Raw genomic sequence first — 20,956 nt, 5'->3', positions numbered from 1 at the left:
GCGTGTTAGTAGTTTGCTGTGGTTGTTACAAGGGCAGAAGATTTGTTTTTGCAAGCAGTTTACTCTACTGATATAATTTATAGTGCTCTGGTTTAGATTTAAAGCAGTTATTCATTTATCTCCAGTACCACAAATCTAATATAAGGTAAGTTCAGACGTAACAAAGGCGTTAAATAAAACGCCTTCAGTTCAAAACGAAGAAATAAGCGACCGTTTGCTAATATATTGATGTTTCCTGAGTGCCCGGCTTGTTGTGTCATGCTGTCATTAAACAAACGCGTTAAGGTTGAAAATCCAACTCGGATTTTTATTTTGGAAGAGTAGCAAACTATTTTCAAAATAAAGTTACAGCCTTTTTCTTCTGTCTGAATTTAATATAAAATATTGACGATCTGTTGTTTTTGTTATAGGTTTTAAATGTACAAAATTACATATAATCACAATAAAATAAGGTATTCTCATTCTAATCTAAAATATGTGCAGACATTATTTTAACTTTCACTGAAGAGCGAGGTCTGCTGTCTGTTATCTGTACTAGAGGTGCAGAGCTGAGTACCTCTGTGTAGCAGTGAAATAAAAATATTCTATCAGGAAAGTTAGATGCAGTGTAATGAATTAATGTGACCTTCATAATGGAGGCAAAATGAAAGAAGAGAACACGCTGTCTATCCCTGTCTTTGTAAATAAAGTTGTTTGTATTTGTTGGTCTCCCCTCAGATGTCTCCGAAACCTCTGGAGCCGCTGGCTAAGAAGCTCATGAAGGGCGTGATTGCTCTGGAGCTGCTGGGCGTCCTCGGGGCTTACGGTCTGTTTCACACAATGGACACCAGTCGAGGTATGAAATTATGATGTTAAATGGATCTGAAATAGGTCTGGCTTTATATCATCCTAAATTTAATGTTTTATATCCTGTACCACCTGCAGATTTCAGGAACACTATGAACAGGAGGTTCCCATCCATCCTAGAAGGTAAGAAGAATCTCCAGGTTCAAACTGGGGCTTAGCAGAAGGTGTTTTTCAACTCTAACATGGACACTGGCTTCTTTCATAATAATAATTACTGTTTATATAGTGTGGTCCAGATTTAAAATCATTACTAAATTAGAAAATCAGAAACACACCTGCACAACGTATGAAAATAAAAATGTCAGAGCACAGATAACGTTGAAATGTACATACAACAGATGAAAATGAGGTCATATTTAAATCAATTAAAACCCAAATTGGTGAAATAAATCAATTCATATGAAAATAAAAATGATTAGTGCAATTTCAGCAGAACAACAAAGTTTTTTTGAAGTTCATCTGAAGATACCAACATAGCACCAAATAAAGACAATATACATTAAATCAAGTAATGTGTAAAAGTATATTAGGTACACATTTACTGCAGAACAACCTGATTTTTTTTAGCCATAAAATAAACAACATGTTTATAAACCTTCCTTCTGCTTTATGTGAACATCATATCATAATTTCTGTAAGTTAATCAGCTGCACAGCTCTGCTGCCAGTCTCTCAACCCACAAATTTCCAACACAACAAAATTAATTTTGTGACGTCCGCTTCCTCCCAGTTTACTACAAGTCCAACGAGTGGGCGGGGATCTACGGCATCCGAGAGAGAGACCAGGAGGCCTGGTCAGCCAAACAGGATTGAAGGTGTCCATCGACGTCATCGTCATTATCACGTGCAGCGCCTTGGCATCTGAGTCTGGAGCCTCCCGGCTGCTTCAGCACTGCACATTAGGAAAAAAGACATCACTTCCTGTAAAGACTCATCCGATCTCATTCATTTATACAGGAATTGTCTTTTCTCTGTGGAGAAGTTATTAAATGTGGCTGGTATCCAGCCCAGTCAAGGAAATCCTGCCTTTGTTATTTTTAAACACATATACTTTGTGTATATTTGCTGCTGTATGAAGCAGCCAAACCCAAAAACCTCTTTTTGGGGGGTTTTGTCTCACACTTGGTACCCAAGTACAATCTCAAGTGGGGGTGATGATATGGTAAATGGACTGGTTCTTATGTAGCGCTTTTCTACTCTATATGAGCAGTCAAAGCGCTTTATACAACTAATTCATTCACCCAATCACACAACCACTTTTTCTAACTGTTAAGTGCTTACTGTCTAACATTCATACACATTCACACTCCGATGGATGCATCGGAGAGCAACATGGGGTTAGTATCTTGCCTAAGGATATTTGGCATGCAGCCTGGGATCGAACCACCAACCTTCCAGTAGATGACCTGCTCTACCACCTGAGCTATAGCCACCCCCTTCCCCCTGACCTGACATCCTGGTTCCCTCTTGCGAGAGCATTTGTAGACACCCTGGTCGGGAGTCAAACCACTCACCTGAACTTCCAAAGGCGAGTGGTGTTACCACTATGCTATTGATCAATGGATATACATATATATGTAGAGGTGTGTGTGTGTGTGTATTCATGAACTTTCTTGATGTCCCTGTTACTCCCGCTTTTTCTTTGCTGACCTTTAGCATTACATTCTTGCACTTCCTATTACTTTAGTTTGATATAATAGCTGTAAACTAACAACAGCCACAAGAGGTGTTATAGCTGTTGTACAAAATCAGTTAGTTTTTCTTTTTGTCTGTTGATAACATTAATTATATCATTACTGCTGTAAACTAATTTACAGCAATTTGTAAACTAATTTAAAATGACCACATTTATTGAGCAAGTGTACCTAATAATCTCCCATCAGTTCAGGTACAAAATACTTTCTAGATTAATCATTTGGTCTATTAAAAGTTAGGAATTTGTGAAACAGCGACAGAGAAAGTCAGAAAGATAGTATTGCTTGATATTAAATTACATTTAAAATGGTTTAATGTTAACTGCTATATTTGATCATTTTATCCATTCATCCATCTTCTTTTGCTTATTCAGGTTGTGGGCAGGAGCCGGAGCCTATCCCAGTTGATACTTTAATGGTTAATACCACACCAACAAAAAACCTGAACCAATTTTAATTTGTAAATGTAAAACAGCAAAACCTTGAAACGGTGCAGACCGTTCTACAAATGGCACATTATGATCAGTATGTTCAACTTGATCCGAACGACAGAAACAATCATTGAACCTGTAAACACACTGAACAGGATCATGAAACACTTAAATGTTTGTCTCACACAAACACACACACACAGGTTGTATGTGAATTGATTTGTTAGATACAAGGAAATCTGCTGCTTATGTGTCAAACAGGCTCATCCCATGTCAGCTCAGATTTGCCTGAAAGAAAATGCTGACTTCTTAAAAGGAACGAATCATGAGATTTCTCAAAAATAACCAGCCTCCTGGTAGACACACCTGCGGTCTCAATTTGAAGTTCTTGAGGTTGTGCTTGAATTATCGCACTCATAAACTTCAGCCTCTCACAGCTGAGGATGAAGGTCGGGATGTTTTTACATATCACTCTGAAATCCTTTTTTTGAGGGAGCACTTTAAAATTCCAATATCTAGAAAACTCCCAGAGCTTCAAATGTGTTAGAGTAAATATGAATGTGGAGCGTCAGCAGTGCAGCTCCAGTTAACGTAAAACAGGTGTTTGACAGCGGATTTGGAGACTTGTAGAAACCACAGTAGATTTTATTTAGAGCTTCTCACATACAAGACACGGGATATTCTTGAAAACAGTCCGAAGGTGAAAAACAAACCAAGAAAACGGCACAGCGGCACACACCCTCTCATTGGCCAGAGAAATTTGGGCCATGAGGCTGGAACTAAAAACAAAGCAATATTTCCCTTCTCTACATAATTATGAGTTATATGTGAGAGAACAGCGTAACAAATTTTGGATCTAATAAATTTACTTGGACTTTGTATATTGCGTCATACCTGGAAATATCACAGTGAACTTTTCCCCCAACATTTAAGCTTTAACGAGTGTAACGATTCACTTTTAGACTGTTTTAAGACAATTCTGTGTAAACAACATTGTGTGAGAAGCAAAATGTTTCTACAAGCTGTAGACATCTAAATATTTCAGCAACTTCAAGCATCGTTCATTCGTTCAGAGTCCATTTTCATAGAGGCACAGGACCAGATATTTACCTTAAAACACAAATGTTCCCTCAAAAACATCATGAAACAGCCCTGCTTTCATCCCGTGAAGTATTCATTTATGCATTTTAAAACCAAAGTTTATTTTAAACATGATGGACTGAGATGGAATGATCCAGATGAGATTTGCAGCAAAATGTTCAGCACAACAAAGTCTTTGATTTTACAAAAAAATAAAACAAGCTAAATGTGGCTCCTCTTCGCCAGCCCCCAGATTGAATCTGTAAACACCGTTTTATGTCCGCGTCCTCCCGGTTTACGATGAGACCGCTGAGTGTCCGGGAATCTACAGCGTCCGGGAGACAGACGAGGAAGGCGTGGTCACCGAAGGTGTCCCTCAGCTTTAGGCCAACATCTTCAGCATCCTCGTCATCTACTTCCTCTTCTTCTTGCTCCCAAACGTCCCGCTTCCCGTCCTGGCTTGGCCGAACCCCATCTTCTTCTTGTTGAACGTGGTCTTCTTCCTGCGCAGCGTCTTGGCGTCACGGCCGTGGATCCAGTCGTCGCGCTGAGCTTCCCACTTCAGCTGCTTCAGACCTGCACACAGGAAGTGTTAGAAAAGAAAACACATTTGGTTTATCTGTGCAGCGCAGCTGAGTGGGACTGACAGCACTTTCACTGTGTGGAGAAGTTATGAAGCGTGAGACACCGGCCTTCATCTCGTCTGTTTGTTTTTAACCCTGTTATAACCTGAAATAGCCTCAGCATCCTTCAGCTCTCACATGTCAGTCTGAATGTAATCATTCTTAGTTTCAAGGACCATTAAATGACATCACTGTAATAACAGAGATGGCTGTTGGGTCAATATAAGGAATAAAACTAACTTACTAATGAACATTTGTTATACAGAACATTTCAGGTGCTGTAATTATAATAGAAACCATAACCATAACCATTCCTGCAGTAGTATGAGCTGTTCTCACCTGCTTTGTCTCTATTGGCCATGGCGTTCAGCCCGATGTTGTCAAACTTGGAGCCGGCATTCTCGTCCAGCAGGCAGCCAAACTGACAAAAAAAAAGAATAACAATAATGATGTTATAAGACCTTTGAAATATTTATGATTCCATAATCCTGTTGTGCTTGTTTCCATGAATTCTCTGAAGTCAAACTGACCTCTTCAGCAGAAGCAAACATGGCTGCATCTTTCTTTTCCTTCTTCTTCTTCTGTTTGGAACCTGAAACATTGAACAGTGATCAATAAAATAACCTCCGGAGTCGCTGACTGAGTTTTCTATACGCAGCCAAAACAAACTGACACATTAAATTATGTTAATAATTCTTTGAGCTACAGATCCAGCATTAACCTAAAGATCCGGAGAAGTCGAGGTCCTCGGAGGATTTTCTCTTTCCCTTCTTGGTCTGTGGGGTGATGTCTGGAGCTTCCATCTCATCGTCTTCTGAATCTATACAGTGGAAAAGGTTTTTCCCAGTTTCAATATTACATTTGAAAAGAATTATTTTCTCTCATATCTTCTGATGGACGTTCATATTCAACACGGCCCACGTGCACAGCTAATCCTTTCAGCTTCAGACTGCTCTAAACATTTTCCTCCTCTTGGATCTTTATGATGTCACAAAGAGCAAATATTCTGAATATGGCCATCACAGGAATAAACGCCCCACCGACAAGTCTTCTGTGAGGGGCAGCCAATGAGGAGGAGCTATAACTGCTCATTTCAGACAGAGTATGGACTCAGTATAAGATAGGGAAGGATTATTCTGAAATGTGAATCATGCAAAGCTGCTCTACAAGAGTCCAAGAATGAAAATAAGGAGCTGAAAATAAGCAGAATAATTCCACATTAGCAGAAGGATAAATTCCAGCCATCTTTCATAATTTAGCATAGAACCCCAAATTTTGCATTCATTTATTAAATGTTTTTAAGTTAACTGTAAGATATTATATTTTAATTAGGTGCTGCTTTAACAGATGAGTTGACTGAATTTATTAATCTGTATCTTTATAATGATTAAACTTCACTGGTTCCAGAACCTTAAATGTAAATGTTTAGTGGTTTTCTTTGAATTATGGGGTGCTTGTCTAAAATAGGTTTACAGATTATTGGCTCAGATATCCCATGATGCACTGTGTTCCCTCTTCAGTATGTAAAAAACAGTGGTTAGGATTTCTAAAAGGTACTGACCTTCAAATGCAGCACCTTCATCCTCCAGCTCAGGAACTGAAAGAAGAGGAGAAGGATCAGGTGTCTGTAAGAGCTCAGGTCGATTCTGTCCTTTAACTCATAACAGCGTGGACTTGAATATATGAACATCAATATAATCTCAAGTCAAATAATGACAAAAAAGACATTTATACAGGCAGAAAAAAATAAAGGTATTGGTGTATTAATTTAAAAACAGAGAATATTGAACTGGCACTCAAAACAAAGCTGGATTAAAATAAGTTTTTGTACTTTGTCATATTTTTTTACCTTCACCATCATCATCACCCTCTTCGTCTCCATCAGGGTCCATGAACATCCCTCCTTCTTCCTCCAGTTCGTCTCCGAAGTCTTCCTCGTCCATGCTGCCCAGAGACACCTCCTCATCGTCCAGGTCGTCCATGTCCGAGTTGTCCACGTCCGACTCCGAGTCGTCTCCTGATTTCTTATCTTTTTTACTCTTTACATTACTGACAGAAAAACAAAAAAGTTGTGAGGAAGAGGATGGTTCAGTCAGTGTGTAAAAGTCTTTAAAGTCTTTATTTGTTTTTTTCAAACAAAACCAAAATCGTGTTCGACTCTCACAGCCAATCAGATTATTCTGTTTTTAAGACTAAATAAATACCAACATAATGCTCTTCCTAGTATTTCCTGTATTTGCTTTCCCATGTGTAGCAACAGTAATACAGAAATAAATAAAACAATAATACTGTAAACAGAAGGAAAATAAATTTAAGAATGACAAAGTAAATCAATAAATGAATGGAAATAAAACCCAAGAGTAAACCTGAAAACTCACCCTGCAAAGTCCAGATTATCACTGCCGAGGTCGGTAAAGTACGAATCGCCTTCAAAGGTGTCTGCCAAAAAACAAACAAACAGTTACTCAGCCAGAGAACTTTAAGTTATACTACAAGCAAAGGAGGAAGAACAGGAGGAGCACAGCCAGCCTCCGGTGGGCTGCTTGTCCTTTAGCGGGAACCCTGTCACAGCCCAGAGCCGAGCATTCCCCCGCGAACACCAGAACCGGCAGGTCGACCACTAACGGCCTGGTCTCTTCACGGATGAGAGCAGGTTGACACTGAGCACACGTGCCAAATGTTTAACTGTTGAAGGGCAGCAGCAAACAGCACCTCAGACTGGCCAGGAGTTCACCGATTCCTCATCAGGAAGATCCTCCCATCATCAGGATCACGCCCAGGTGTTATCAGGCACGTGTGGGCCAAACTCACAGTGAGCCAAACTACACTCAGACTGGATCAGCCTGCGATTTAAATTTTTACCTTTTATTTGAAATATAAAAGATTTTAAATGCAGTTCTGTTTACGTCGAAATGTCAGTGTTTTATGTAATCCCTGTTTATAAATTTAACTGTACAAGTGTCTCGACTGAAGCCATTAACCAAGGATCTGTGATGTTTTCATGAGGAGATACTGAGCATTAAATTAGAGACGATGGTTTATTTACCATCTCATCTCTGATTTTTGCAGATGATGTGGTTCTGTTGGCTTCATCGGGTGAAGGCCTCCAGCTCGCACTGGAACGGTTCGCAGCCGAGTGTGAAGCAGCGGGAATGAGGATCAGCACCTCCAAATCAGAGGCCATGGTTCTCAGCCGGAAAAGGGTGGAGTGCCCACTCCGGGTCGGGGATGAGTTCCTGCCCCAAGTGGAGGAGTTCAAGTATCTCGGGGTCTTGTTCGCGAGTGATGGGAGAAGGGAGCCGGAGATCGACAGACGGATTGGAGCTGCAGTAATGCGGACGCTGCACCGGTCCGTCGTGGTGAAGAGGGAGCTGAGTGTAAAAGCGAAGCTCTCAATTTACCGGTCGATCTACGTCCCTACCCTCACCTATGGCCACGAGCTGTGGGTAGTGACTGAAAGAACGAGATCGCGGATACAAGCGGCAGAAATGAGCTTCCTCCGAAGGGTGGCTGGCCTCTCCCTTAGAGATAGGGTGAGAAGTTCGGCCATCCGGGAGGGGCTCAGAGTAGAGCAGCTGCTGCTCCACATCGAAAGGAGCCAGCTGAGGTGGTTCGGGCATCTGACAAGGATGCCCCCTGGGCGCCTCCTGGGTGAGGTGTTCTAGGCATGTCCCACCGGGAGGAGGCCCCGGGGCAGACCCAGGACACGCTGGAGAGATTATATCTCTCGGCTGGCCTGGGAACGCCTTGGTATTCCCCCGGACAAGCTGGAGGAGGTGGCTGGGGAGAGGGAGGTCTGGGCCTCTTTGCTTAGGCTGCTGCCCCCGCGACCCGACCCCGGACAAAGCGGATGACGATGGATGGATGGATGGTTTATTTACCAAGAAGTTTCTCAAACTCATCATCGTCCACATCCTCCAGGCTCTCGTCGTCATCGTCGCCTCGTGGCCGGCGTTGCTGCTTCTCCTGCTGTCGTTTCTTGAAGAAGCTGACGAATGAAACAAAGAAACAAAACTCATTAAACAGAATACAATCAAAAAACAGTGGAAATATGTCAGGTGACTTTGCTGGGACGCACCGATGGAAGAAGATCTCATCAACAGGAACCTGACTTTCTTCTTTGGACAGAAACTCTGCGCTGTTCACTGACACACACAAATAATTTAAAGGATCCACACTTCATCTGACATCACAGAGCAGGTGAAGGAAAAACAAACAAACATAGAAAGTGTGAAATTTGTTTAAAGTTACCTGGTAGCAAGCTGACAGGTAATCTGTGTTTGGGCTTCATCACAGCGGCGTCAGTGTTTTCTAAAGAATAAAAAATATTTAAAAAACGAAAGTTTACAATTAAAATTATTAATATTAGTTCATTAAGACCGTCAATAAACTGTCACAATGTGTGAAGTCAGCGTGGTTAAATCTGTTTTGAGCCGAGACAGCAATGAAACCACAGACTAATAATAACGCCTCTTCAGGATGTTTATCGTTTTCCATCTTTCTGAGTCTGAATTTTTTTATTTTTCTGTCGTTTTCAGCTTGTAAAGACTTATTTAGATTGTCTTTACTGTCCACTGTCTCTTGTTTCTCTGCAGGTTGCTGCTGTTTTGCAGCTTTGTGCGTTTTTTGTATTTTATTTCATCCCCTTTTCATTGTTTTTGTTCCTCTTTTAAGTCCGTTTGTTTTAATCATCCTTTCTTTTTTGAATTATTTGAACTATTTATTGAACTATTTCACAAATGTGAACATTTGACACCAGTTTTCGTCATTTTCCCATCTACATGTGATCATTTTGTATCCATCTGTGTTTATGTTGCATCATTTTTGATCCATTTTACAAAATGCATCCAATAGAATTCGGTGCTTGTTTGTCTTACGTTCTGCTTTGAGCTGTTTGGGGTTTCTGAAGACAAATCGATCGAGGAAGCGGATGAGGGTGAAGTCCTGCAGAGGGTCCCCAGAGTACTGGATGAAGTCTCCCTGTGGAAATAAAATCATATCAAACATTAACAGCAAGAATCATGACGACTACAGAGCTCCTGAGCATGTGGAAAGGGGCGGGGCTTTTACCTGCAGAATGGTTTTTGCAAACAGCGACACTGACGGATGGAAGTGCAGAGCGAGCTGCAGAGAACATCAGACATTAGGTTATACACAGCAGCTTGTGAACACAAGCTCTGGTTACGAACTTTGTGTTTATTAGGACAGATTTTTTTACCTTCTGCAACTCCCATAAAGTCGAGCGATCTGCACCGCAGAATAACGGGTTTCTGTGCAGCGGGTCGTAGCTCTGAACACTCTTCATTCCTGAAAGAAAACAGGACGGAGAAACAAACATGATGAAGCTCGTCTTCTTATTTACTGTCCTGCTTTATTTTAATCAGCCAGGTGCAACAAACACACAAAATTAGCTGGAATAGAGATTACAACATGATCAAAAAGTTTTTCCTGATTCAGGCAAATAAAAAAAAATCTGCAATTAGTTTCATGAAGCTAAAACAAAACAACTAGCTATTAAACAATAGCCTCCCAGGAAGACAGTGGGTGGAAATGGTGGAAAGTACCAGGGGCACTGGCGGTTATGTTAGATTAAACCCATCCTTCAACAACAGTTTTCAAACAGAGAACGTCAGCACTAATCTTTGCGTTTCACAGACCTTCCAGGTTCTGGTGATGTACCCATGATGCTGCAGGTTTGACCTCCTCTGCCTCTGTGTTTGTTTGTTCCTCTAGTTTGTCAGCATCCACGAATCGCTCCTCTTCATCATCATCATCTGCAGCGAGGTCTTTGAACGCCTCCTCTTCCTCATTCTGAATGAAGCCATAATTCAAAAGTTTAAAGCAGTTCATCTTTGAGAGCATTTTTGTCCAAAAGGAAAATCTAAAGCATCAGTTTTACACCCTCTGAGATTTCTTACCCCCTCCGCCTCCTGCAGCAGTATCTTCAGGCCCGGTTTGGCTCTCATGACCTCCGACACCAAGAAGAGCGCCCCACAGGCGAAGCTGGCGCTCTGCTCGGCGCTGATCTGCAGCAGCCGTTTGACAAAGGCTTTGACCCGCCTCAGCGCCACGTCAGCCTTCATGGATTTGTACAGCAGGTTCAGGAACATGTTCGGGCGGGAGGACGACGACAGCCCGGGGTCCAGCAGCTTCCTGCAACACAGGTGGAGAAAGTAAACACCTGAATGTTGTCTGTTTAGAGCCCACAAACAAGCTGCCAGGCAAGGTTTTCCTTACCTGTACAGAGCCACATAGTACCGGTCCGAGATGCTCTGCTGGGAGTCCATCACCTGGAACAGCAGCATGAGTGCCTGCACGGCTGTGTTGAACTTCACCAGATGAACCACTTTGAAGAGTGTGTCCATCTGCTCTCTCACTTTGTCGTCCCCGGTGCTGGTGTAGGGATACGCCCTGTTCACGCCCGCCAACAGCGCACTCAGCATCTTCGACTCAATGTCCTTCTTTTTGACGCAGGCACGGAAGAAGGAGAAGTAGATGGTGATGAGCTTGGCGGCGAGCCCGTCCTCGTCGTGGCTCAGGATCACCTGGCTGAGGAAGCACACGGCGTAGTACTGTGCCTTCGGGCTGATGTTGGGTCGGAACAGGAGCCGCTCCACCTCGCAGCACACCACCCCCTTCATGTTGGGGTGTTTGTGCAGCAGTGTCTCCAGCAGGTACGATGCCTTTGCCGCCGTCTTGTACTCGGGGTCTCCAAGCTTGTTTACCACTTGGGTGAGCAGCGCCTTCTCTTGTTCTGGACGGCTGCACAGCAGCTCATGGGCAGTGGCTAACGCCTTTGCCTTGGTGGCGGGCACTGTGTCGTGAGCCACCGAGTCCAGCGCCACCACAAACTCAGCCACGTGGTGCTTCAGCTGGTGCTCAAAGTACCAGAGGATGAGGCGGCGGTCGCGGGCGTCGCGGTTGCCGCTGGCCTTCTCCTCAAGCTGGTCGAACGGGTGCTGGGCAAAGGTGCGGAGCTTCCTGTCCCCGGGCAGCAGGTTGGACAGCAGCAGCTCTCGCAGCGTGTCCATTGCCATCAGACCCATCCGCCGACTGCCCTTCTTCTTCACCATGGTGACTAGGTTCTCCACGTGCTCCAGCATGTGCACCGGAGCGTCCTGAATCAGAACCGTCATGGCTGCCATTCTGTCCGCCAGCACGCCAGAGGAGACAACTGTCTTCATCCAGGCCGAGTTGGCGCCTTTCTGCAAGCTCTTCTTGGTCTTGTAGAGGGTCACCTCAGCCTCGAACAGCTGCTGAGCGAGCGTCTTGTACTGCGAGACCAGGGCAGCATCCTGTGGCGCCGACGAGCCCTCTTCTGTGTAATCCAGCTCGAACCACTTACCACCAGGTTTGATCAGCAGCACCTGCCGCGGCTGGAACTCAAACACGGTCTGGCTCTGCTTCGCCTTTTTTGCCGCCGATACCCGCGCCTCTTTTGACTTCTTCTTCTTCTGATCGACGACGTTGGGCTGAGTGTCAGGTGCCGTCTCCTCTGCTTTCTCCACTTTGACCTTTTTAGCTTTCTTCTCGCCAGCAGCTGTGGCAGCCGTGGCGGCTTCACCCTCAGGCTTGTCCGGAATGGTTTGCTGCGTCGCGTATGCCCGGATGCCCAGCTTGGTGATGAATGACTCCAGCTCGCCCTCCTCCAGATCATCTATCGCTCCTTTCATGCCGCCATCGACGAGCTCGTTGGAGTCTTCGAGGCCGGCGAGGAGGATATAGTCGGCCTAAAGACGTAGAGAAGAACCACAAAGAAAAGATTAAAAATATGCGACAAAGAATTCTGATTAACATTTGTGTATAAATTGTATTTAAATGTTTACTTTATTTGATACGTTTTTATTTATTTATGTAAATAATACCATGGAAGCATGGATCCATCCTGAGTGTATAACAACTGTTCAGCCAGCGGTCTAATGGTGTGGGGATATTTACTTGGCACACTTTGTGTCCCTTAGTACCAACTGAGCATTGTTAAAACACCACAGCCTTCCTGGTTACTTGAACATGACACTGAGTTCACTGTACTCAAATGGCCTCCAAAAGGATCAGAGCTCAATACAGGAGAGCACCAACAGGAGATCCGCATCATGGATGAGCAGCAGCTGTCTGATACGATCACGTCACTAAGGACCAAAATCTCCTAGGAATGTTTCGAGCGTCTTGTTGAATCTATGAAGAAATAAGGCAGCTCTGAAAGCAAAAGTGGATCCAACCCAGTAACAGCAAAGTGTACCTAATAAACTGTCCGGGGACTGTGCTTTTACGTCACATAAACTTTCGTGTCAGTTCAGAAAACTATAAAAACAAACCGACTTCCACAAGTTAAAACGCTCCCTGACTCTGTTTGTGAGTGTTGGCCCTGTTTCACCAGGTAAATTCACCTTAGTTCCTCCGAGCCGTAAAACCTCCTCCAGACTGAGCTCCTCTTCCTCTCTCTCCTCCTCTTTCGTATTCTTCTCTTCACCTTCATCCTCCTCTCCGCCGCTGTTTTTCGCCTCCGGCTCGTTTTCTTCGGCCTCAAATGTCACTTTTTTGGACTTTTTACGTTGCTTGTTTTTCGCTGCCATGCTGTTTGCAGCGTGAGGAAAACTGACCCGGATGTTGAACGAAACGTTTCCGGTGCACGGTTACCAGATCTCATAGTGGGGTGCTATCAGAATTCAACTCAGAATCCATTTATTGTCACTAAACATCAAATGAGAACCAGCTCCCTGGTAGCAGAATTTAGAATAAAGACTAATTTATAAAAATCTTAAAATGTAATTATACAAATGTACAAGGTCATTATGTGTTAGCCAATATTTTTCACATTTGTGAACAATAAGCAGCCCGAGTTGACTATTGGAAGGTTGTAATTGACGTAATGTAGCTTTTACACTGGTAACATCAATTAGTCGCATTATTACGGAAGAAACCTTTAAAATGTGACAATTTTCAGGCAAGTTCTGGTCTCCCAGAGAAGCATCCCTTCTAAGTTCGTTTACGGACCTTTATTTGAAATAAACCTCAGATATAAGATATAAAACAGACAGCATCGGTTTTTATTTTTATATTTTTGTAGTCATATATGACTGAGGTGTGATGTCGATACTTGGCCAAAGAATTTTTGGCGGCATTTCCGGCCAATCTGGCAAGACGCACGGTTGACTTTTTTTTTATTTTTTAGATTGATTCGTTACATAAAAACAAATAAATCTAAATGATATGTTTTACACAAATAACTAAAGTAAATTATGTTGATGAGCACGCTAAAAAAATATTAAATCAAATATTAAAAACGAGTCCCCTACGTAACCGTCTGTCCTCCAATCACAGCGTTTGTTGTCCGTCTGAAGCGTCAAGGTGCTGTTTTAAAACACGATATCAAAGGAAATGGAGAAAGATCTTTCAAAATAAAATGTCAATGACTATTAATGGGAAAGCTACTTTCCACAATGGACTTAAAAAATCTAACGGGACACTGAAGGGTAGGTGTTGGCTTAATGTGCTCTGGAATAAACAGAGACAAATTCACAGAGACTGAAGATTAAGAAAGAAGAAAAATGTATCGCTGTGGTTTTCATGTCGTGCAGAATGTATCAAGTTTATAGGCATGAAACATAATTCAGATACATTAGAAAGATGTAGGCCGATTTATACTATTACTGTATCATTTCTTTATTGTTTTATTGCTGCTTTGGGTTTTCGTACAATAATTTATATTTACTGTATATCTTTAATCACTCGTTGAGATTCATTTTCTTTAAGTTTTATTTTGACACTTAACCGGATGGTATCTCTATTACTGCGACGAGCTTAGCGTTAGCATGTGGTGCTTTAACGCTTTTGCACGGGGACGGTGCAGCGTTTGACCTGCGGTAACTTACACCCGGATATCCATAAACGCATTCAGACGTTTTTATCTCGTGTACCAGGAGATGAAACGTCGCCTCCGACGGCAGGTTTCTGATGTTTTTGTATCCTTAAAAACAACAGAAACCTCGTAGTTGAAGCTAACCGGCTAGCCGCTGTGCTGTCAAAGAGCAGAGAGTCCCTCCATGTGGTTAAAGTAATATCCAGTAATGAGGTGGTTCTGTTCTTTCCTGTGAAGCAGAATGAGGGCTCTTCTCTGTGTTAAAGCACAGCAGCTGCTCAGCAGAGGTTTTATCCACCCTGTCAGGCCGGCAGCAGCAGGTGAGAGGTCAATCCAGATAATAAATTCTAATTCAATTAATAGTTTATTAGTGTAGATAAACATGGGGACGGTATGAGATTTTAAATGTATGAATTGAATGTTTCTGTGTGACAGTGCGATGGCAAGCAGCCCCTTCCAAACTCTTCTGCAGCTCTGCACCTGATGGAAACAACAAACCATCCTCCATGCTGCGCCACCTGACCTCTAAAATAAAAGCCACGGGGCCGATCCCTGTGGCAGAGTACATGAGGGAGGTGCTCACCAACCCTGTGAAGGTACAGAATGATTAACTCCACCTTAAGTGTGTGCCAGAGTACCACTTGCAGGTCATGAATCAGAATTCAAAAGCAAAGCTTTTGTTCACTTTTGAATCCTCTATAACAAATTTAAATAACCCTTATTTCTGTCTTTCTGGGCCTTAGTTCAGTCTCTCAGGTCATCCTCTGTCTGTAACAAACTTAAACTCAAATTATGAACACCCAGACCTCACAGTGACTCCTGTGGTCTGAACTCTCTGGGGCTTTGTGGTAACCACCAATCCAATGATAGTGTTAGCATGTAAAAGCAGCAGCTGGTTTTCCTGTTTTTAGTGAGTATCTTTTCCTTGTTTGTTTTCCCCCCTCTCAGGGTTATTATGTGAGGAGCAACATGCTGGGACCTGAAGGAGATTTCATCACTTCACCAGAAATCAGCCAGATCTTTGGAGAGGTGAGGCTGGAAAAACCCCTCAAACTTTCAGTTTCATTCCACATGATGTTTCCACTCAGCCGGCCTCTGATATACACTGTTCACATCAGGTAAACGTGTCTTTGATCGGCCTTCGTCGGTCATTTTACTGTTAGCGGTTGACACATACTTCATCAATAGTAAATATGTTCCAAAATATTTTGAATTAAAAATTAAAATAGGCCCATTAAAAATTATTATTAATTGGTTTTCAGTTGTTGTGCGTGCTGGGGAGAATAACAGGATGGTCCTGTGTCATAGATATCATGATATGATGCTTTTATATCATGTAAAAAAAAAAAATTATAGCGGTATTTGCAAGTATGGTATAAAATGACGCAGCCCTGTTCTCACAGCACGTGGGATCAGCTTCTAGGTCAAATGCTGATAGATGACGATAAATTCCTGCTTCATTGGTGCTCCGATCGTGTCAGAGCTGGTCACAGTTTGTGGGCTTCTGCTTGTCCTCTTGCTTTTTGAGGAATGAACAAAACTAAAAACGTACTTAAAAAACGAGATCTTCCAGCGATCCAGGAGTCACACGGAAAAAGTGATGCCTCAGAGGCTCAAAGAGTTTGGAACTGAGATTGTGGCTTCAAACACCTATGGTCGGTCAATGCATTTTCTTAGCACAGAGGCTAAGTGAATACAGTTTGTGAATACAGACTTTCAGTATGAATGCATATGATGACTATGAATGTATAATAAAATACATACATACTTTATTTTAAAAAAAAAATTGGCTCCTACCGAAAAGATAAATCACAGGCAGTGTGGTTCTAAAGAAGTTTTTTTGTGAGTTTTCCTTTGTTTAAACCCTGGAATACGATAAGTATGATGTGATCAGGACAAGAAGACAGATGAGTAAGACACATTACAGTGAGGGCTTTTGTGTTTTTTCATGCTGCTTGAAATCAGTGTTCATGTGCAGTAAAAAAAAAGTTCCTTTTGCATAAAGTTCAGCTGTTTAATGTCACAGACCTGGTGATCCAGGTATGAAGCTCTCTGCACCGTGTTGTGTCTGTATTGTGCTGTTGCACTGTTTGTTTGCCATTTTCACACACTTGCACTTTATGCGGTCCTGTCTCTACTGTTATGTGTAGCACCATGGTCTTCACTGTGTACTGTACTGCTACATATGGCGGAAATGACTTGACTTTCCTTGAAAGCAGCACGTTTAGATTCAGTAAGATAAGAAAACTTTGTGCTTCTCCTGCTGGTTCAAACATGTTTGGTCTCCTCCAGCTGATCGGAGTGTGGATCATCAGTGAGTGGATGGGAGCTGGTCAACCCAAACAGCTGCAGCTGGTTGAGCTCGGACCTGGAAAAGGATCGCTGGCGAGCGACGTCATCAGAGTACGTCAGCCAGGCTTAACGCTTTTCTATGAAAGACTAAAGATTTCACCCCAAAGTGGAAACATCTGTGTCATCAAGTTGCAATTTTTTCTCTCTTCAGGTGTTCAGTCAGTTGCAGTCGGTGCTGGGCGGGGCCTCTGTGTCGCTGCACCTGGTCGAGGTGAGTCCGGCTCTGAGTCTGCTTCAGGCTCAGAATCTGACAGGAAACCGCAGCCAGGAGGCAGACGCAGAAGATGATCTGGTTTACCGTCGCGGAGAAACTGAAGCAGGGCTACCGGTGTCGTGGTACCGCCGGTTAGACGATGTCCCGACAGGTACACCGGAGCAGAAAGCAGGCTGTGGTCGTACTGGTTTATATGGAACTACTCCATGCCACAAAATTAGAGAACCTGAAGATGTTAGCAGGGTGTTTCCTGGTTAAAGTAAGCACGTAAGCACAGTTAGTCCATCTATAGTTTAGGAGTTTGTGTTAAAATGACAAATACCTGAAACTGGTTACCAAAGTCATTGTTTTGTTTTATGAGTGTTTTGGCCATCGACATTTTATGTTTTGAAGCCAGATTTGACAAATGAGGTACACTGCACACTCATCAAACATACATCAACACTAAATTAGACTGTTAATCACACATTAAACCTCGTGTTTTATTCAGTAAGACTTTACTAACACAGAGTCCATAAGGTCATTAGGAAAGCCTCTGCTTGTGCTTCAAATGAAAAGTTGGGTCATTACCTCAGAAATATCTTTACAATAAGAAGCCATTCTGCTACCAGAGGAGTCGCCCTCTGGTGGACAATAAAAAAAATGCAGGTTTGAGGAAGTGTTCCCTGTTTTTATATACAGTTTATGGTTTTGACAGTGAGTATTTTCAGTGCTGAATTGATCTGAGGACATCAGGCTTCAGGCTGATACTGTTACTGTTTCCATTTGAGTTCTTTATGTGTTCGCTTTTAATCTCTATTAAAATATGTTTTTTCACTTCCGGCGCCCCCCGTGCGTGGCAGCCTGTTACAGCAGCTCCGCTCATTCTGCGCTTCCTTCTTATCTCCTCTTTACTTTCTCGTAATTTTTTGTAACTAAAGTTTTAGCAGTTAGATTATGTAATTATGGGCTACCGTTTTGTGCTAGTCTTGGTTGTCTTTCTCTGTTTTTATTTAACAAATTTCCCACGTGTGGGACTAATAAAGGTTATCTTATCTTCATTGAGTTTTTCCTCTTCTTCCAGGATTTAGTATCTTTGTCGCTCATGAGTTCTTTGACGCCCTGCCAATTCACAAATTCCAGGTGAGATTTAAAAACACAGTGTGTGAAATATTTATGTAGCAATAAAGCTTTTTCTTTACTGTCATATTAGTCCTTAAAGTCCTCTCTGTATACTGTGGTCTTGCATTGCATTTGACTACACTGTCATGATTGTTCCGACCACCAGATGGCACCAAATCAAAACACAAGAAGTCCATAAAAATGCGTTTAACGGCTGTATTTGGTGAAAGATAGGCTGTTTATGTGATAGGTTATTTGTGTAATTTAGCAGCGACTGTTCTTTGATTAATTTTTCCATATCTGACTTTTAGCAAAGTGAAAATTGGTGAATCTTTGTGTTAACAAGAAAAACCTGTAGCGAAGTCATTATGCTCTGCTTTAAGTTTAAATAAAACCATATGAAAAACAGAGATTTCATGTCTTGTGCAAAGGTTTCTGAGTGGCTGTTCCTCTGATGTTTGCTGTTGACGCCTGCAGCGCCCTCATAATAAGAACGCCTTTCAGCTGTTTTGTCCACAGAGGCCCATCTAAACATGTCCGTTTCTCTGTTTGGGGCAGAGGACTGAGAAAGGCTGGAGGGAGGTGTTGGTGGACATCGACCCAGAGAAGCCGGACACGCTGAGGTTTGTCGTGGCGCCGGCTCCGACCCTGGCCTCGACGTCGCTCGTGCAGGTCAGTAAATGTAGAGCTTCTGTGTCCAGGAAAGCAAAGCACACATTTATTAACATCTGCTTTTTACAGTTTCCAAAGAAAATCTACACTCCTTTATGGTTACCACATCACAGTTTATTAAGGCCTCTCTGGTTCTTGAAACCAGATAAAGTGGCTCATTGTTTGAATTTTAAAAGTTCAGATGACCTCAAAGAGAAATGAATCCTGCCTTTTATTAAGACCCGCTTCTGCCTCTGCTGCCGAGGAAGACGATGACAGTAATAATGATGATGATGTCAGACCTTTGGCAGGATGTTCAAAGTGTCTGAGCTGAGCTGGAGAGGCCAAATCAAGCAGGCTGTAGATGTATAGATGGCATAAATGTGGGCAATAAAAAACCAGATGAGGGCTGTAAAACAAACCTCAGAGAGTCTGTCTGAAGAGTCAATTTCCACAACGTTTAAAAGACTGAAGGACATCAGTCTTTAAAGTGGGTGAAAAAAAATGCTTTTGTAAGTTCAGATAAACCTCCAAGGATATAAAAGTCTGGATGTTTGGATTAAAGGGGAATTGTTTCTCCTTTGCACTGTGGAAAATATAAACACTTAAGTAGATGTAGTTTTGGAACAGTTTGAAGTCATGTGCTGGCTGTTGAGGTGATGAGATTTCTGGCCAGTGGTCTGAATGTCGAAGTGAAGAAATTTCAGAAAGTGCAGGTAAACTGCAGGAGTAATCGTGACTCTCTTAAGGGAGTATTACTGCTGGAAATGTTCTACAGGACTAGAACTACCCTCCTGAAGGTTCCATTGGTACTTTTGATGGATGCAGCTATCCCGGGTAGGAAGATGTCGAGGACCTTTAGTTGTAAGGCTCTTTTCTTCACTGTGTTAATCAGGTGTGGGGAACTCCAGGCCTCAAGGACCAGTGTCCTGCAGATTTTAGATCTCACCCTGGGTCAACACACCTGAATCAAATGATTAGTTCATTACCAGGCCTCTGGAGAACTTCAAGACATGTTGAGGAGGTCGTTTAGCCATTTGAATCAGCTGGGACACATCTAAAACCTGCAGGACACCGGCACTCGAGGCCTGGAGTTCCCCTACCCGTGGTGTAAATGGTGCGAAAGGTCCTGGTAGTCGTGATGCTCCACGTGGAGGTTGCATAAAATGTGACATATGAAGATCACTAATCTTTGTGCCAGGACCTGACTGACCATCCAACGAACACTAACGTTGTTTCGATGAGTTTACAGTAACCAGACATTTTGTTTGTCCGGGTCAGGAGGTGTAGCGGGTTCGTCAGTCTTTATTTCCTCATTATGGGGGGTCACCCATGCTTGAATGCCGGCTGGTTTGATTGCAACCTGGGAACGATGTCTTGGTTTGCCTTCACAATAGGCGCACATCCCTGTGGGTGGCAAGGGGCTTGGTTCAGCCTTCATGGTGTCATAGCTATGATTATGAATACAAACTGATGAAGCTCGTCTGTCGCAGATACAGTCCCCTTAAGATGGTTTGAGGGATCTGCAAGGCAACAGAAAGGAAGAAAAAAAATGTTTGTTTACTATTTCTGGCTCATTAACTGACTATAAAAGAAGGGCGTGGCCATCGTAATCTCACCGATTTTTGAAACTCTGTTTCAGCCAGTGTTATTTCTGCGTCTGTAGTGAAGATTCACCTTTTAAATTATCCTTTTCCCGCCTTAAATGATGGATAACTGTACCTGAGGGTTGTTTATGAGGTATCATGGGAAATGTAGGAAGACAAAATGAGAGATTAAGTTTAGCTTTTTTATAAACAGGAGACGAACTGCTGAATTGAACTCTCCTCACTTGTTCCGATCAAGTTTATCACACTGCATTTGTTTATGGACTGTTTGAAAAAGGGAAAATGTTCAGAGTTCAACAAGACGTCTGTAAGTGTCATTTGTTCCAGTCAAAGAAAAATGAACGCTAAATAAAGCAGAAAAGAAAACATCACATTTGAGAAGCTCGAACTTGAGGAAATTTCAGTTTTTGATTAATAAATAATTCCAAAAGATGTCCAGTCCACCTTTAAAAGGTGGAAACCTGACCTGTGTGTGTTTACAGTCCAGCCATGTTTTTGT

General features: G+C 42.6%; 3 protein-coding genes across 3 annotated transcripts in view; 2 read left to right on the top strand and 1 right to left on the bottom strand.

The window, feature by feature from the left end:
- The first annotated feature begins 6 nt into the window (after positions 1-6).
- LOC106456207 (protein CEBPZOS-like) lies at positions 7-1,870 on the top strand. Its single transcript, XM_013910769.1, has 4 exons — positions 7-145; positions 718-835; positions 925-969; positions 1,576-1,870. The coding sequence occupies exons 2-4, from the start codon at positions 718-720 to the stop codon at positions 1,656-1,658; spliced, it is 246 nt and encodes an 81-aa protein (XP_013766223.1). The 5' UTR covers positions 7-145; the 3' UTR covers positions 1,659-1,870.
- Positions 1,871-3,054: 1,184 nt separating this feature from the next.
- cebpz (CCAAT enhancer binding protein zeta) lies at positions 3,055-13,305 on the bottom strand. Its single transcript, XM_005732719.1, has 15 exons — positions 13,061-13,305; positions 10,911-12,403; positions 10,592-10,826; positions 10,331-10,484; positions 9,892-9,980; positions 9,744-9,797; positions 9,551-9,653; positions 8,925-8,984; positions 8,752-8,818; positions 8,555-8,661; positions 7,052-7,112; positions 6,529-6,722; positions 5,204-5,265; positions 5,013-5,094; positions 3,055-4,626 (listed from the first exon to the last, which is right to left on the bottom strand). Exons 1-15 carry the CDS (start codon positions 13,244-13,246, stop codon positions 4,463-4,465), a joined length of 3,111 nt encoding a protein of 1,036 aa, XP_005732776.1. The 5' UTR covers positions 13,247-13,305; the 3' UTR covers positions 3,055-4,462.
- Positions 13,306-14,477: 1,172 nt separating this feature from the next.
- Positions 14,478-20,956, top strand: part of ndufaf7 (NADH:ubiquinone oxidoreductase complex assembly factor 7) — a 9,757-nt gene continuing 3,278 nt past the window's right edge. The window contains exons 1-7 of the mRNA XM_013910745.1: positions 14,478-14,852; positions 14,968-15,128; positions 15,481-15,561; positions 16,825-16,935; positions 17,036-17,249; positions 18,162-18,220; positions 18,758-18,875. Coding sequence (XP_013766199.1) covers positions 14,774-14,852; positions 14,968-15,128; positions 15,481-15,561; positions 16,825-16,935; positions 17,036-17,249; positions 18,162-18,220; positions 18,758-18,875 — 823 coding nt within the window. The 5' untranslated portion in view covers positions 14,478-14,773. The remainder of the gene's footprint in view (positions 14,853-14,967; positions 15,129-15,480; positions 15,562-16,824; positions 16,936-17,035; positions 17,250-18,161; positions 18,221-18,757; positions 18,876-20,956) is intronic.

This window comes from Pundamilia nyererei, unplaced genomic scaffold (assembly GCF_000239375.1).
Source record: "Pundamilia nyererei isolate P.nyererei 1_Seehausen unplaced genomic scaffold, PunNye1.0 scaffold00048, whole genome shotgun sequence".
Lineage (NCBI taxonomy): Eukaryota > Metazoa > Chordata > Actinopteri > Cichliformes > Cichlidae > Pundamilia > Pundamilia nyererei.
The sequence above is the reverse complement of the archived record's forward strand: the minus strand, read 5'-3'. Positions and strand labels throughout refer to the sequence as shown.